The sequence below is a fragment of the Kogia breviceps genome, chromosome 8, assembly GCF_026419965.1.
Source record: "Kogia breviceps isolate mKogBre1 chromosome 8, mKogBre1 haplotype 1, whole genome shotgun sequence".
In the NCBI taxonomy this organism is placed as follows: domain Eukaryota; kingdom Metazoa; phylum Chordata; class Mammalia; order Artiodactyla; family Physeteridae; genus Kogia; species Kogia breviceps.
Window position 1 is genome coordinate 23,315,003 of NC_081317.1, and position 18,204 is coordinate 23,333,206.

The 18,204-nt window shown below is 44.2% G+C and overlaps 1 protein-coding gene across 11 annotated transcripts in view; it reads right to left on the reverse strand.

Moving 5' to 3' along the window:
- The window catches only part of PALM2AKAP2 (PALM2 and AKAP2 fusion), a 499,465-nt gene that overhangs the window by 254,828 nt on the left and 226,433 nt on the right, over positions 1-18,204 (reverse strand). For all 11 annotated transcript variants that reach the window (XM_067040975.1, XM_067040972.1, XM_059072223.2 and 8 more), the window contains one exon: positions 10,958-11,088. In XM_067040975.1, the coding sequence (XP_066897076.1) occupies positions 10,958-11,088 (131 nt within the window). The remainder of the gene's footprint in view (positions 1-10,957; positions 11,089-18,204) is intronic.

The window sequence follows — 18,204 nt, forward strand, 5'->3', positions numbered from 1 at the left end:
AAGGGAGCAACGTGGTCTTATCACTTCACATGTGGCTTTAGGGCCTCTATTCCTCAATCCTTTCTTGTTTTTTAACTGCATCAAAAAGGATTTTAAGGGACTTCCCTGGCGGTGCAGTGGTTAGGGCTCTGTGCTTCCACTGCAGGGGGCACGGGTTCCATCCCTGGTTGGAGAACTCAGATCCTGCGTGCCACGTGGCGCAGTCAAAAAGGAAAAAAAAAGAATTTTAAGATTCATAAAAATAAAGAGGAACACAACATAATAATCAATGGAAAGTTCAAACAAAAACTACATGATACTAAACACTAGGCTTTATATATGCACCAAACAACATAGGCTCCGAGGCAGATCGTATTTTCCAAACAGGTCACAAAAATCTCTCCCATCCCACATGCTCTTCTGCGATGTGACCCTGACGCTCCCGTCAAGAGGTAAAGATTCTCATTTCCTTCTGTGCGAATCTGAGTTAGCTTTAGCGGCTCAGTTGAAACCAGCAGGACACAGTGGAAGTGATGCTACCAGAGTTCCAAGGGGGGCAGGGACAGAAGAAGTCTGACGGCTTCCACTGGCTCCCTTGGAATATCTGCTCCTAGACATTCCCCGTGGGGTGCTCCTTCGCAGAACCCAGCTGCCACGCAGGGAGAAGGCCAGCCTTGTGGAAGGGCCGCGTGGAGGTGCTGAGGATATTAGTCCTACCCAGCCCTTGAGTCATCCCAGCTGAGGCTCTAGACATGCCATGAAGGTGATTCCAGCACACAGCCTCTTGAGTCACCCCCAGGCATCTGTGTCTTCCCAGCTGAGGTCCCACATAGTGTGAAGCACAGACAAGCCATTACCACTGTTCTCTGTTCAAATTCCTGACTGAGACTCTGTGAGCACAATAAACCTTTATTCTTCACGTTGCAAGTGTAACGGCACACGTGCACCAAATGTGCTCAAAAATAGTTTCTCCAAAAAGGGATGCGGATGAGGATGTAGGCAAATCCCTCCTCGTAAACACGGCCTAAACCTAACTCATCTATTGCTGCGTACCCTTTCCCTCTCCCCTGGCCTGAAAAAACCACTGTTCAGGTTTACACCTTGGGTGAGAGGTCTAAAGAACGCGTGGTGGCAGAAGTTGCTTTTGGGGTAACAGTTAAGAAGAAGGGCATTCCTTCTACTGTTTTTGCACGTCTGCTAGGGAACTGGAATCTTAGTACGGGAGAGGGATTGTGAGATTATCTCCCACTTGCTGCCTCGGAGGGCTCAAGGCTTGGACCTGACGGGAGGAGAAACTGGAAAGTCCAGGAGAGGCAGGCCTTGCAGTGACAGGTCTTAAGCAGGTCCCACAGGACTCTTCTCTGGGCCTAAGTAGTGAAAAGAGAGCGTACAAAGTGGGGTTGTGCTCAGGAGATCGTCTTGGCTGCAGACTGTGGTGATGGAGGTGTCGGGTCAGCCTGCGTGCAAAGTTTGCTCGCCATCGAAGCCTGCCTGGGTCCCCACGGCCGCTGGACCTCAGCTATCAGACTTGACTGTAAGGCCCCCATTGTTGTAAGATCATAGACTGTCCTTGATGGAAAGGACCCGAGAGACCGACCATCCACTGCCTTCAGAATGCACAATTGGTATATAGTTGGTGAAGACCATGGAAGGAAATATCGAAAGGACCCCTGACGTTTTTGATCCATCAAGAATATAGAGGGGTTAGAAGTGACCACATTATAAGCTATTGGGGCAGAAAAATACTATTTTCAAAGCATTTGTAGAGAGGAAACTTGAGGCATGGCAATCATAGGCCAAAAAGCCTGGGACCAGCTGCCAAGAAAGCTGACTTTGCATAATTCCTTCAATTACGGCAATTGTTCTAAGGGCTGCAAAATGCAAACTTTCCCCCAAGTGTGGCTCTTACGTGGTCTCAGTGTATGGATGGAATTCTCCCACTATTTTCATCATTCCGGGTACTTTAAACCCAATCTACATAACCAACAAAGAGGCAATTATAATGGAGCCTACAAAACCCGAGTAAGGCAAGATGCTTGGGAAACATCGGGCGGTAGGCTCTTCCATTATCGGCAACTGGGAAACGCACGAGCAATGCAGATGTGCTTGAATGCAATTTCAGAGTGCTTCCTCCCTTGTCTGACCCAGCTTCCTAAGCTGACCACAACCCAGAAGCATCCAGATCTCAGTCTATAAAGAGGGACTTTTGGGCTTCCCTGGTGGCGCAGTGGTTGAGAATCCGCCTGCCGATGAAGGGGACGAGGGTTCGTGCCCCGGTCGGGGAAGATCCCACGTGCCGCGGAGCGGCTGGGCCCGTGAGCCATGGCCGCTGAGCCTGTGCTCCGCAACGGGAGAGGCCACAACAGTGAGAGGCCCGCGTACCAAAAAAAAAAAAAGAGGGGCTTTTCTGTGTGGTCCCTAGGGGGCAGAGCAGGGACCAGAGAGCCGGGAAAAATGGCAGAGAACATCCCTTTCATCCCAAGGGAGGATTCTTTGTGATAATGAGACTTGTTCCAATGTGGACTTGGGTGTTACTTTGTGAGGAAGTAAGCTTCCTGTCATTTTTTAGCCTCTGGGCAGAGCCAGTCTACTGCCTCGCACTCCCTGGGTTCATTGCAAATTGGAGTATCCGATAAAAGTTGATCTAGATAACAGCACCTCAGTTACGCATACGCTAAGATTCTACAGTTTTATGAACTGTAGAACTGTCATAAACTCACTGCCTTTGCAAAGTCAGCACAGCATTGGATGCCAGAAAAAAAAAAAAAAAAGGCAACCATTTCTTTTTAACACAGAACTGACTTTCATGGCTCAGTGCTTGAGCAAAGACTCCTACTTTCAACTACCTGAAAGACTTTATGTCATCCTGCACCAAGAATCATTCATGTTATCTTCATAAATCTTTTAAGGGTTCTGTATTCTGAAGCTACTTGATGCGGTGATTTTTATCTTAGTATCAACACCTGTAACTCCAGGCTTTAGAGAAGTGGCTCTCAGCGGGGGGATTTTTAGCCCACGGGAGACATTTAGCCGCGCTTGAAGACACTTTTGACGGTCATGAGTGGGGGTGGGCGTAGTGCTCCTGGCATCTACTAGGTAAAGGGCAGGGACGCTGTTAAATATCCTGCAAAGCCCAGGACAGTCCCCCACAACAAAGAATTATCTGGCCCCGAATGTCAATAGTGTTACTGTTGGAAACCCTCTCCAGAAGGATAGAGAAAACAATAACAATAGCACTACTCTTACTTCATGACAGCCTACTGTACGTGGCACTTGCACATGATCTCTGCACGTTGCAACCACTCTTCACGACGGGCACTGTTATCCCCAGTGTACGGGTGAGGTAACTCAAGTCCAGAGAGGTTACAGGGCTTGTCCAAGATCAAACAACTCATAAATGCAGAACTAGGGCTCAAACCAAGGTCAAGCAAACTCTAAGGCCTAGGTTCCTAACCATTGTGCTATGCTGGGGGCCCTCTACATAACCACACACTGTTTGCAGCAGAGATTAGGCTGTAGACAACCAAGAAAGTGTACTTGGGAGCAAAGGGCTTCAGAGAGAAAAGGAAGGGAACCAAACCTAAAATGGAACCTGTACCTCCTGAAAGAACCTGAAGGGGGCAGCCTCCCCAGTCACAATGATCATGCGCCATGAAGCACTTTCAAGGTCCCTGAGGAGGGAGGAGCACGTTACTTATCCATCCACTTATATATACCATGAGGGAACTTTTGGTGTGATCTCACTGAATATCACAAGTCTCAGAGGCTTTTAGCTTAAAATAATCACTTTTGTTGAGATTTTTAAGAATGTGCTTTGGAGTTAGGCAGAGCTGAGTTCAAATACTGGCTCTTTCACTTCTTCAAGGGGTCATTCTGGGCAGCAAGTTACTTTATCTCCTAAGCCTCAGTTCTCCCAGCTGTATAATGGGTATCATCACCATTACAACTACTTTGTGGGAATGTTCTGGGGATGAAATGAGAATATTAATGAATTCATGGAGGCCCCAAAGCTAAGTCAGTACCCAGAACAGAGTAAGAGACCAATGAATATTAGACAACATAGTGCTACCATTATATCACCATATGGTTTACACCACATAAAGATTTATTTTACTGAAAGAAAAAGAGTGGGAATTTGGCAGGATTAGATTGCCAAATGTGGCCAGGAGTGCACAGATGTGGAGAGCCAATGTGGCATGCTCTGTGCCCTGCCAAGAAACAACAGCTCATCACAGACTTAAAAATAGCAAGCAGAAAGAACACACTGAATCTCAAGCAAGTGGCCTTTGTGATTCCAATGAACATTTCTGTGGTTGCCTTTTCTAGAACAGCTATTTGTGGGTCACTGTCATCTTCTTGGTTGCCAAAGTCCCATAATATAACACACACATGCTTATGCCTGATGTTGCCAGTCTTCTGCTTTGAGTGTCTTAAGAATGTGGAAAATTAGGGCTTCCCTGGTGGCGCAGTGGTTGAGAGTCCGCCTGCCGATGCAGGGGACACGGGTTCGTGCCCCGGTCCGGGAAGATCCCACGTGCCGCAGAGAGGCTGGGCCCGTGAGCCATGGCCGCTGAGCCTGCGCGTCCGGAGCCTGTGCTCCGCAGCGGGAGAGGCCACAGCAGTGAGAGGTCCACGTACCACGATAAAAAACCAACCAAACAAACAAACAAAAAAAAGGAATGTGGAAAATTCAGTGAATTCTGGTGTCCATCAGGGAGCAACAGAGGCACTCAAAGAATCTTGAGTCAGAAGCAGAACTGAACCAGACCACTTGCGTCTTGAATTTTCTTTCTAAAAAGTTGCATGGCCCTCTGTGGGTTAGCAACTGAGGCTTCAATATTTTATTCAATGACGATTTCGATGTGACATACTTTAGAATTGACATCTGTTCAGATGAATTAGTCACCTCTGGGATGAGTCAGTTACACAGGGAGCTTTTGTTTCCTGAGAACTTAACCTCTTTCCCTGATTCTGGCCTGTCTCCAAAACTACTTCCTTCCACAATAGTGATATTTCTCTGCATAGATCTCTTTGTTCAGAAGAGGGATCTCCAGCCAACCTCCCAAATTAGAGGATCTCAGAATACCACATCTGGAAGACCCTTAGAGAGCTCTCACTGAAGAGATGAGGAAACTGAGACCAGAGAGGATGAGAGATTTGCCCAAAGTCACACAGCAAATTAGCAGCAGAGCTAGAATCAGCAACCTGGCTTTGCGACAGTTTGTTCCCTTTTCATTTACCACTTCATGAGGTTTCTCATCTTCTTTGGAGTAATTCCAAGGTGCGGGGACAAATTTTCCTCATATTTCTCACTAACCAAAGAAAGTTAAGAACACTATATTTCAAACACTTAAGTAAAACCTGGTTAAATAAGAAAGAGAATCTTAGGTGAGGAAACCACAAGGCAAGTGACAAGACTTGTTGATTGGAGCAGATGTGAAATAGATACAGCTAGTGTGAATCTAACTGCCTAAAATCTCCAAAAGCATCAATGGGAAACCCACTTGTGGCCCCCAGGGACGCAATCACATCCAGTGATGGCATGAACAATGGTGGATGACAGGCCCAAGCCAGAAACTATCCTTTGGGCTTTCTCAATAGAGAACTCCAATGGGAAATAAAGCAGACAGATGTGATATCCAATTTTTTTAAAAAAGAAAAAGAAAAAAGAAATCAGTGTACAGATTTTGCTTTCAACAATTCCAATTATTTTTTCTTTTTTTTTAGCCTATTTTGCTCCTGGTTTCTAGTGAGCCAAGAATATAATCAACAGATGGGGCCATCCTGAAATTGCCCTGTGAAAAGTTGTGCAAAAGAATTTGACAATTGATATATCATTTGTCATCACTGAAGTCATCATTTCAAGGCTATCGTGCTCTTAATTTCAGCCAGAAACCTTTGAAAAATGGTAGCATTTTCTGGCCTTTGGGAAAGCAGCCATCTTTCCTGACGGGTATCAATTTTAGTTTGGTAAACCAAGGCTGTTTCCAAACAAGTTCAAATGAAAAGCTTGGTTCCATGGCGGGACCTATGGTAGAGAGACCTCAGCCCAATGCCAGAGAGACAGCTTTATTCCCACCTACAGGAGTCCCAAAGCAGGGTTCAAATTTCCTTGAGTCAAAGTACTAAGGCTTTGAATCAGTCTGAAATCAAAGGTCAGGGTTGTCCTTCTTTATCTGTTTGGGTGAAATCAATTTTCTTCCAAACACTGTTTACTTCTCACTTCCCTTGAGGGCTTACAGGTATTATAATGGGATTTCACTTATGATCTATGCTTTTTTCCATTTATAGCAATTGTTCTTGAACCTGACCATGCAAAAGAAATACCTGGAGCACTGTTTGAAAAACATAAATTATAGGGCTCCTCACTTTGGTCACTGAATCCAGATTTCCTGGAATGAGGCCTGGGAATTCATATTTTTATTCCCAAGTAATTCTAATGCCCAGATTTAATAGTCTAGTTACATTTTCCCTCCCTCCCTCCTTTCCTTCCTTCCTTCCTTCCCTTCTTCCTCCCCTCCTTCCCATCCTCCTTGTGGGCTGCCCGAAAAACCTAAGCACCACATATAATAGGTTTAAAAGACAGACAGGGCTTCCCTGGTGGCGCAGTGGTTGAGAGTCCGCCTGCCGATGCAGGGGACACGGGTTCGTGCCCCGGTCCGGGAAGATCCCACGTGCCGCGGAGCGGCTGGGCCCATGAGCCATGGCCGCTGAGCCTGCGTGTCCAGAGCCTGTGCTCCACAACGGGAGAGCCCACAACAGTGAGAGGCCCGCGTTCCGAAAACAAAACAAAACAAAACAAAACAAAAAGACAGACAACATTCTCAGTTCCAAGTCACCGCCAATTTACAAATAACATTTTGGAAGAAAACATGTCTGTAAACCTGGAACTTCTTGTATGGCTACTGGCACTGTAAAGAATTTTGGAATCAGAATTAGAAAGGTGGTTATGTTCTTTCTTCTTGAAGGTATCTAGGGAAACAGACATACATCTAAGCACAAATTCTCATGCTTTATTTTAAGTCTTTATCATATTCAGAATGGCCAACACATAAAGAATTCAGATGTGGCCTAAATCCTACATACACTTGAAGTTCTGAGTTAGGTTGCTATCATTGTCTTCTCTTGTTCTAAACTAACTGACCCTGATTTCCCTTAATCTTTCCTTGCAGGCATTCTCCCTGCTCTTGGATTGCTATTCTCTACTGCTCCATCAGGTTCTTCAAGCTACTCCTGATTCACCAAAAGGGACTAATATACCTTCAGGGCCTAAATGTACTAATATATTTTAGTACATTTATATTATATAATAATATAGTTTGAAAAGAGTTCATATGTCTCCTCAGGAAAATCTAATTTGTTGCTGGGGAAGGACTTAGACAAGTGGACCCCAATCTTAAGATCTACAAATTAATGTTCCAATTCAAACGAAGAAATTTTCCTTTAAAATTCCTTAATTTAGTGGTTCTGCTGCATTTGATCTGCAGACAGTTTCCAGGATTCCTATTACATAAAGATCAGATCTTATTTCAAAGCCACTCATATTTTCCTTTATTCTTTTCTTCCTTTTCCTCTGAGTTCTTGAGTTGTTTTAGTTCATCCTCTTTCTCATTCATTGGGCTATTCTGTACTTTCCCTCCTGCTGGTCAGTTTTCCCTAATGCTTACAGTTTTTAATTGAACAATCATGCTTCTGGAAGACTGAAGGATTAGTACCCATTTTCACCCTTTCCTGTATCTGTACCCTTTGCTCCATAACTCTGAGTTCCCTTCTCTAAAGGTTGACTGTTTACCTCCTCCCCTGGGTTTTGGGATTAGCCATTGACTTGCTTTGGCTAATGGCTTACGGGCAGTTCTGAGCCTACGCCTTGTGCCTGTTCAGCCCCCTTGCACCTCTGCCATTGCCGTAAAAGGAAATTGTCACGATTAGTTCATTAGTGCAGGGAAAATAAGAGCAGCCTCATCCAACCTACAGCTTAGAGTCTCTTAGCCGAGCTCGGCCAAAATTAGCAGAGCCAGGCCAGCTAATCCCCAAAGACCTTGTGAGACTGGAGGATGCTCACGTTTACAATGCAACTTTAAAGCAGTTCAAGTGACTAAGAGTGTGAGAGAGAACCAATGCTTGACTTCAGGAAAGTGTCTTAGGTGACTGAGTATCCTTTAAGGAAGGAGCGGGGAGAGCTCCTTTCTTCCCTTGGGACTGGAGATTAAAGATGCTAAATACTGTAGAAGAGAAGTTGCGAGTAAGATGAAGGGAAGCAGAAACTGACATCTAAGGTAGGAAGAAACTCCTCCCTCAAGAGGCCCTAAGGAGGAAATGATGCCCATTGGCAGCCCTGCTCCTACAGAAAAGCAGCTCCAGGGAACACAGCTCATTCTCCAACAAATGGCCAATGCCCATTTGGCCGATGTCCAGCAAAGCCGTGGTTATGGCAGGAAGAAATGCCCCCTGGATCCAGGCCTAAGCATCCCACCCCCACCCCTTTAGGCTGTTATGATTTCTTTCCTTCTGGCTTGGGAATCTCTCTCTTAAACGGCCTCCAAGAGATTGCCTGCATGCATTGAATGAGCTCTTTCTTCTGTTGACTCAAAGGATAAAAAGAGATTCTCTTTATTTTTCGGAGTATGGTCGTGCCCACCCGAACCACAAACCAGCTCCTCACTCTTATATCTCGCTCCAATGATTAATTTAGCCAAAACTGAGTCTTGAGTTAAGACTCCTCTCCCACGTGTAATGGCTCATCACAGGTGAGAGTTACCACCTATGGGGCTAGAACACAATATATTTGTATTCAAGCCAAAGTGAAACTGCCAATGTGGTTGAAGACCACGTTTTCTGATGCCATTTAAGAAAACCAGAAAAGGTCATAGAACTGGTTTTATCCTACTTTCCAAATCCTGTCTGCCTTCCATCCGTAATAATACCTACTACATGAAATGAATGCACCTGTCAGGCTCAGTGAGAAAAGATATCCAGGTTTTAAAAAAACAATTTTAAATCAAATTTTCTGCCCATCCATGGGTATACTGTCTCCCTCCATAGCAGAGGGGTCCTGCAGTTCTCACCCCTGGTTTCTTCATCCTGCCTAGAACTCCTCAGCAGTATAATGCTGCCCCATGTGAACCTGAATCATGGTTCCTGCTGTGAACAGACAGTGCCCAGGCCACTTGGTTCCTAGAATTTTGCCAACTTGGACTGGAGAGTGATTCCCCAGCCTCCCTCTGCAGGCGGGGGTCCTTAGCCCCAATCCTTTCATTCAACAAAGAGCTATGGAGCATCTGCTTGGTGCCAGACCCATCTGTGGTGTAGTGTAGTAAGAAAGAGATAGGAAATGGACTGGAACTTTTAACAAGAGTAAAGGTAAAGAGATGCTCTACAGTATCAACTGTCACCGCAGCTGAAAGCACCATGGACTTGCCACTTTGAGACTTAAAAACAAACCTCCTATAAAACCATGTCTCAGAGCTACCTTTTCCTCTCCAATTTACTGTCGATATTTCCTATTACCCTTGGCCCCCTCATCTTGTATAAGATGCAGCAAGCCAAGCCACTTCTGAGGAGAGGGAATCCCCAAGTCTCAGGATTCTGAGCTACTTCATTCCACCCCCTCCCCTTTCTATCTTCTGGGCTTCTAACATGAAGTCCCTTCTTTTCCTGGGGTTCTGGAGGTACTTGTCCTCACAAGCTTGGTGTCAGTATTTACAGGATTAAAATTTCTTCTTCTAATGGTACATATACACACATACACACACACACACACACACACACACACACACACTAATATATAATTTAGCCTTTCCGATGTTATATATATATGTATATATTATTTAGCCTTTATCCTTTGTATTTTAAGAAAAAGTGTGTGTGTGTACATGTATGTGTGTGTATGTATATGTACATGTATACACAAACACACGCACACGCACACGCACACACATACACCCCATATAAACTTTTTCTTAGCCAGTTTCCCCCACAAGCAAAGCTTGGGCAAGCTGCTCTGAGAACTCTTTAAGGGGCATAAGGGCTCAAGCAAAGTAGGGACACAGGCCTTTGGTGCTTACAGTCTGTCTGCTTTTCCCTTTGGTGATGCTATTGGGGTCACCTAGGTACCCTCACCAGATTCATTCACTCTTGGGTACAAATGACTGGTAGCAAGTTAGCTATTACTCTTTGTATTTTAAAATAGCTCAAGACCTCAGGAGAAAGAGATGACCCTCTCCAAGGTGAGATTTCCAGCAGAATTTGGTGGGATTAGGTGGCGGGGGAGATTTCGTTCTAAGGCATCTCCACACACCATCTTCCCCCACCATCTCACATCTCTGGCTGGGTGCCCTGGGACCTGGCGTGGCTACAGTTCCCAAGTGGAAACCTACATTTATTTTGCTTCTGTCTGAGCCTGGCCAGCCACAGGCCATAGAAAGGTCACTTATCTCCGAGACTTAAATGTTCAGAACCTGGTTGAGGACCATAAAGGAAGCAACTCACCGTGCTCTGAGCATTGAAACTAGACAATACAAAGTTACTTTTTAGAGCCCTGGCACACAGCTCACAGGGGTGCCCTCAGTTTCAATTCCAAGACCCTTGGCTACAGTTTTCCCATTTCAAATTGATCAAATGTAGCAAATCTGACAACAGAACCACTAACAGCTAACAGCCTGAGCTCAAGAAGGAAAAAGACAAAAGCTGACAGAAGAACTCAAAAAGGGGACATTTAGTGAAGGGGCAAGCTGCTTACCACACCTAGTTGGTCCATGAAGACATCACTGTACTGTGTGACAGCCCAATGCAATACTTAGTACTCAGAGTCAAAAATTCTGGGTTATATGGAAAAGTTTCAGTGGCAACAACGTACCTCGTCTGTTTAGGAAGATAATTCTAAAGCCCTGGGAAAAGGTGAGAAACGCCCCCTAGAGGAGAGCGGTGGTTACTGCACCGTAAAGTCACAGCTTGGGGGCCTGGGCTGGAAACCACCTACCTTTGAATGTTACCTTCAAGTTGTTTCACTCTTAACTCATCCTCCTCAGACTGCCGCCGCCTGGCTTCCTCCTCTTCCGCAGTTCCAGCAGGTACACCCTGCAGCAGCCATTTTTCCCGAAGCACTTTGGACTGTGGGAATGAGCGAAGAGAACAGACTAGATGATACCTTTCAGTCCACACCCTCCTCTCCCTCCGTGGTGTCTCCATCTTAGCTCCGCCCCTCGTCAGTGTCCACCTGAATCGCTTCTCACTGCTTGGCCCCCTACTTGCCTCTCTCGCCTAAGTCCCAGAGAACCGCCAAAAGGATTGATTTCCACTTTTCTATTATTTAAAAAATTTGAAAACATACAGAAAAACAGAGGAAACTATATGATGCATGCCTGGGTAATCTCATCTGGATTTCACAACTATAAACATTTTGCCATATTTTCCCATATATTCTTTCCACCAAAGCATTTTAAAGTAAATAACAAACATCATGACATGGCACCCATAAATATTTGAGTGCGAGTCTCTAAAAAATAAGGACATTTTTCTATGCAACTACAGTTCCATTATAACATTTCCTAAGATCACTGTAATATCCAGTCCATCCTAACGTGCTCTTTTTAAAAGATTAATCTATGTCACGCCTCTTCTTAAAAACTCATTTTTAATGACTCCCAACTATCCTCAGCAGTTGTCTCTTAATGGTACTAAAATTACGCACCCCACCTGTGTCGGTGTCCCAATATAATCGTGGAGTAAAATGAAAAGTTTTCGTGTTTTGGGTCCGTCGTTAGGCGGGAGTGATTGATTAGTGCTTTGAGAAGGGAAATGAAAACAGCTCAAGAGAAAGAAAGGCATGTTGAAACTCCCTAAAATGAAGAGCAAAGCATGTAAGGCATAGGAGAGGATTTTTGATCTGGGTTACCTAGATGGCATTTGGTGGTTACTGGATGTTTGCCAGAGGCTGGACATCGTGGCTGAGTATCCCTGTGGGCAGGTCGGTGGTCATGGGAATGGACCACTGTGAGGACGGGTCACCAATTCTGCCAGAAGAAGGGCCTGCGACAAGTTCTTCCCAGCAAGGACAGGAATAATGGCCTTGAAGCCAGTCAACATAGAGTAAGTGCTAGGTTCTCTGGCTCCCTGGCATCCCCTCTATCTGAATCTCATTTGATCTCATTAGTTAGGGTGAGGAAGTAAAAGAAAGGGAGCTCTCATGATGACTCAGAGCCAGGTCATGCATGACTTGGAACCAATTAAATATGATTTACGGAAGTAAGAGAATGGACTATGTCTCTAACATTGTGGACACACAATTCAGACTACTAGTTTCCCTTCGATAGCTCTTACAAGCAAAAGATACACAAGTCCACAGACTCTCATTTTACATGGGATTAAGGGCTATTTATTATGAACCTATAAAATGAGTCACTAAAAATTACTAACATTTAGTAATAGTAAATTAGAATTCATTAATGGTTCTGATCTGCCATTCTACTGAGAAGTCAGGCAACCATTCAGCACCACGGAGCAAGATGTACGGGAGCTGGATGTACAGGAGCAAGTTCTGGTGGCTGGAATTCCTGCACTTCTGGTTGGACCTTTTGTTAGCAACGCATCATCAGGGTGGTGTCCAGGTGGCCATAGTTTTCACTGGTGTTATTCTTCCTTTTGAATTACAAGTTGTTGGTGGAGATTTGTTTGGTCACACTGAAGAGTGCACAGAGAGGCATATTTATAGCTCTTGACCTGCAGCTTTCCGTTCATTAAAGATGCCCGTTTGTTCACATATGATTCCTAACTGTACTGCTAAAGTGACTGCAGACAGGAGCCGCCCTCTCACCCCAATGTGCTTAAACAGTTACACAGCACTGCTAACACGTTGCCAGTAAACGTGTTATAAATAGTTTGCAACGACTACTCAGGAAAGTGTAAAAAAATACTTAAAAATTTATAGGGCATTGTTTAATAATATAAAATCATGTGTGAAAGCTCACGGTGCAATCGGTGTATGTTGGTGGCTCTCCTGTGGGCTGAATTGTGTCCCCGCCCACAAATTCATACGTTGAAGTCTTAAGCCCCACTACTGCAGCATGTGACTATTTTGGAAATAGGGTTTTTAAAGAGGAAATTAACGTTAAATGAGGTCATTGGGATGGGCTCTAATCCAACATGACTGGTGTGCTTATAAAAAGAAGAGATTAGGACACAGACAAGCACAGAAAGATTGTGTAAAGACACCTGAGGAAGATAGCCATCAACAAGCCAAGGAGAGGGCATTAGAAGAAACTAACCCTGCTGACACCTTGATCTTGTACTTGCAGCCTCTAGAATTGTGGGAAAATACATTTCTGTTGTTTAGGACACCCAGTCTGTGGAATTTGTTATGGCAGCCCTAGCAAACTACTACATTCTCCAAAGCTTTATTACAGAGATTCCCCCCACCCCTCACTGGAAAGTGGGAATGGGTGGGGTACATTGGTTTCTCTTCCTAAGTGGGCTACAGAAGGAAAAAACAAACAAACCAACAAAACCCTCAGAACCACCATTCTCCACTCAAGCCACTCAAAATTCTCCAGGGAGATCACACTCGCACATGGCAAGAGACCAGGTTGAACAATGGTTAACAGTCTGGATTCTGGAGCCAGTCTGCCCTTTACTAGCTGTGTGACCTAGGACAGGCCCTTAGCCTCACTGAGCCTCAGTTTCCTCATCCGTAAAATGGACACAACAACTGTGCTCATCTCACAGGTGTGTTATGAGGATTTAAATGAGTTCATTCATTAAAAGTGCTGTGTCTATACTTAGTACTATAGGAATGTTTATTGTCATTCGTCCTGTTCCCTTGGTCTCTCCTCTTTTCACCTGAGAAAGAGCAGGTAAAATGCCACCTGAGAAGCCTTCCTCTACTACTGCTGGCAAGATTAGTGTCTCCTATAGTGGAGAAGATATTCTGGAGCATTCTTTATTTTTAAAATTTTATTTATTTATTTATTTGGCTGCACCACATGGCTTGTGGGATCTTAGTTTCCCGACCAGGGATTGAACCCGGGCCACAGCAGTGAAACGCCAAGTCTTAACCACTGGACCACCAGGGAACTCCTAAAGCATTCTTTAGATTGCCCTCAAATTATTTCTTTTTATATCTGTCCCCCCTGTAGACTCCCAGCTCCTCAGTGGCTACGGCCATTCCTTATTCAGCTTTGCATCTCATTGTCTCACCTGGCTCAGTTCCAGCCAATGAATGAGTGAATGGGTGAACTGGAAAATTCTCGATTGTCTTTCACTCTGATTACTTGGGAGGAAGGGGTCACCCTTTCAGAGAGCTTCCGGTGCTAAAATGTTTGACATTAACCTAGTTCCACCCATGGAAGGTAAAAAACTCAGGATTTGGGGAGACTGATATGCTGGTAACCTCAGACTTGGTGTGTGGATCCTTCTGGAAAGGCAGCCATGGAGAGTCCCAGTTTTCTGTGCCCCCGCAGGAGATGCTCTACAAGCCAGGGCTTCTTGAAATGCAAGGAAGTGGCTGATTTGGGGAATGTTCTGTCTGCTCTTCTTCATCCAGTGCCTCCTGCCACCAAGGGAAGGACTGAATTACCCCACCCCACCCCCATTTTCTGGCTGATTTAGCCCCAGCCATTGGTCAGTACCTCTGACAAAAGCAGCCTGGTGACCATGAACATCAAAAGCATATGTGCCCCCAGACCTGTCTCTTCGCTGGATACAGCAGTGACATCACCAAAACATCTGCAACAGCTGGAGCTAGGAAGAGAGGATCTAACAGAACGAGACAGTGGGCCTGGTCTCAGGGAAGTCTGTTTCACAAAGGTGTTTTGACATTACACAAACAAAAAAGCTTAGTTGAGTCTTCACTTGGCCCCAAAGTAATTGCTGTCAGGGAAAACCACCAATTCAAATCCATTTGCCTCCAGAGGCTTCCTTAACCTACTCCAGATCTCCTCGTCCTGCACCCTAGAGCTGACTGTGTTAGGGCCTCGGATGTAAGGCACCTGTGCGTACTGATCACACATGTCCACCAAAAGCACCACCTTCCCTGTATCGCTCTGGCTCTCATTGGCCGCCTGAGTGTTTCAGAATTTAGTGACAAGTAGAGCTCAGCAGAAGTGAAAACTAAAACTAAAAAGTTTTCTTTTCTTATGCGCTTATTGTCCAAGTAACGTACATCCAAAAAAAAAAAAAAAAAAGTCTATCAAAGCGTGCCGGTACTAAGAACTGTGAAAACTTCGCATTTGTCAAGTGGAGGCAACTGTGAAGAGTCAAGACAAAGAAGCGGCAGACGGGGAGCTGCCAGTTGACACACGGAGTCTTGACAGGGCTCCTGAAAGGCCGGTGGAGACACCTCCTGAAGTAAATCTGGTTCTTGCTCTGTGGGCCTGTCCAGCCTCGGAAAGCAAAACTAGAACAGAGCCTCTCAAACTTACAGTCTGTATGAGGGTTCCCGGGAGGGCCTGCTATAACACAGATTCCAGGGCCCTGCCCCCAGAGGTGTTGACTCCGTGAATCGGGGATAGGGCCTGGGAATCTGAATTTTAACAAGCTCCCAGGTGAGGCTGTCACTGATGTCTGAGTAGCACTGCAGGAGGACAATCCAAATGCCTGAGGAATGCATAAGCTTCCCCGCTGGCTAGCCAAAAGGAACTACTCATCCCCTTGCAAACCTGTCTCTCCTCCCGCATCCCCCATCTCAGGAACAGCAGGGTCCCAATCCACCCCCTACATGCCAGGCACCCTGCCAGGTCTGAAGACACCTCTCGGGAAGCCAGGCAAGTTCCCACTCTCACCGAGTCTTCATTCCAATAAACATGGATGCAAGATAATTTCAGACTCTGATACACGCATGGCAGGAGGTAGGCAGGAGGATGTGACCAACAGGGACCGAGAGAGGGCACTTTAGGTGGGAAAGATCTCTCTGAGTGCTTAAACGTTTGAGCGGAGATCTGAGATGCCAGGAAGGGCATTTGAGGTAGAGGGATGACAGATGTCATAGCCGAGAAGGGGGGCAGAGTTTGGTGACCTTCACGATTGTCTAATCAAACCTTTTTAATCTACAGATAAGGTAACTAAGCTAAAGCAACTTTTCAAGGTGATCCAGCTAAGCAGTGAGGAGTGTCCGGTGTGAGTGTGGGACAGTGGAAAGTGGGAGATGAATCAGTAAGTCTCGAAATCTTTTTCTGCTCATTTGTCACTTTTATAAAGTCATTATCTAGCAATCTTTTTTACCTTCTAGTTCTGGCTTTGGTGTAAAAATTAGCCCAAGACTTTCTCATTTTAAGACTTATTTACCTGTGATTTCTTCTTATATTGTTGTGATTTTACTTTTTACTCCAAATCCTTCATCCACCTGTAATCGGGCTAAAGCTGACACTGGCTGCGTTAGTGGGTGATGTTGGGAATCTGGCTAAATTCCATCTCCTAATAAAAAATGGCTTAAACATAGGGTGGCACAATGATTGTGTTGTGTTCTCATGCACTTGTGTCCCCTTCTCTATTCTCCTTCCCCTCCCCCTGATCACATCCCTTCCTCCCCATTGCCTCCCAATAAGATCTTTGGTTTTGTTACATGATTCAGGCCACACAAAAGCCAATCCAAGACTTCTGATAGAAGAAACCAAGTTTTAACTTCCACTCAAACTCTGTTTATGGGGCCTGGGGGAGATGTAATGGGGAAAAGGATGAGACATAAAGTTCCTTTACATCGTGTACCCTGCCTGCCTGGTCAATATTTTCAAATTTGAACTTGGCCTTTTGCACAGACTAACAACCAAGAAAAGTCTAAAATTAGTTTGAACGGTTCACAATAGTGAGAAACACTGTAATGTCTTTGCAAGCAAGGCTCCTGATACCTTCGGGCTATTCAGCAAATGACCTTGGTGGGTTGACAATAAATATCTCGCAGGGTCACAATTCATTCTTTGATTTTTTTTTTTTTTTCCATTCAGTCTTCTGGAGAGAAAAGGCTGTGGTTTTTAAAATATAATGACAATTTTCATGGCTTGGATTAGAAAAAAACTCTAGTCAGGGTTCCTGCTCATGAATAAATAATTCAAAGACAGCTTACGTATTGAAGATGTGGTTATTAGCAATTGGATTCTGACCACGCTGACTCTGTTATACAAACCTTTATAAATGTGACAGTCCCAAAGGGATTCATGTGGCAATACGTACTGAGGGCCTTTTCTTGCTGGGACCTTGAAATGACCAATGAAAGAGACAGATCTCTGGCAATTCAACCAAGGGGCAAAAGGGAATATTAAATTCAGTCTGCCTGGTATAATCCAATAGTTGATTTATTGTTTTAAACTCACATGATCACAAGTCACATAATAAAAACAATAAAAATAAGTAATTGTGTCCATGGAATTAAAAGCCAAGACAATTTTTCAGAAGAAGAAGAATGATGGCTCTTGCTTCATGAAATATTATAATGTAGTAAAAAGCTAGAGGGATTAAAGAGAATGGAGTTGGCCCAGGAATGGTAGATTAATGGGATAAAAAGAACCCACAAATAGCAGACTCGAGTATAAGTGAGAAATATGTATATAATAAAGAAGACATTTAAATCAGTGGGGAAAAGGATGAATTAATCAACCAATCATGTTGAAGCAACTGTCTCACCATCAGTAAAAAGTAAAGTTATTCCTATCTTATTCCTTACAGGAAAATAAATTCTAGATTTTAATCCTAAAACTACTGAAGTATAAGAAACATCATAGATAAGTGTTTGAGATGAAGCTGTTCTTTCCAAGGACAACATCAAGGTCAGAAATTATAAAGTAAATGAATGTTAGATGTGATTTCATAAAAATTGTAAAATTTTGTATGAGAATTTAAAAGAACCCATATACAAAAATCAAAAAAGAGATAAAGGCTAATGCATTTTGGACACTAATGTTAATATAATTTCATTTTACTCACAGGCTGATGAGGCCTGTGGTAAGGGTTCCATATCTTAATCCATAAAAATATACTGGGTTATATCTGGGTGGTGAGCAGACAATTGATATGTTTTTCTTTATATTTTACCATACTTTTGAATTTCACTCTTGCAATGATCATACATTCCTTCCTTTTATTATCAGCAAAAGTAATACAGCTATTAAAATTGCCTACTGGTCCCATATGTGAGCATTTCTTGGAAATTCTCGCATCACAAATATCAGATCCTCAATACAGCTAAGGATCTTATAAAAAGAAATCTGAGTTTAATTTGGCTAGGACGTCAAAGTACCTGGA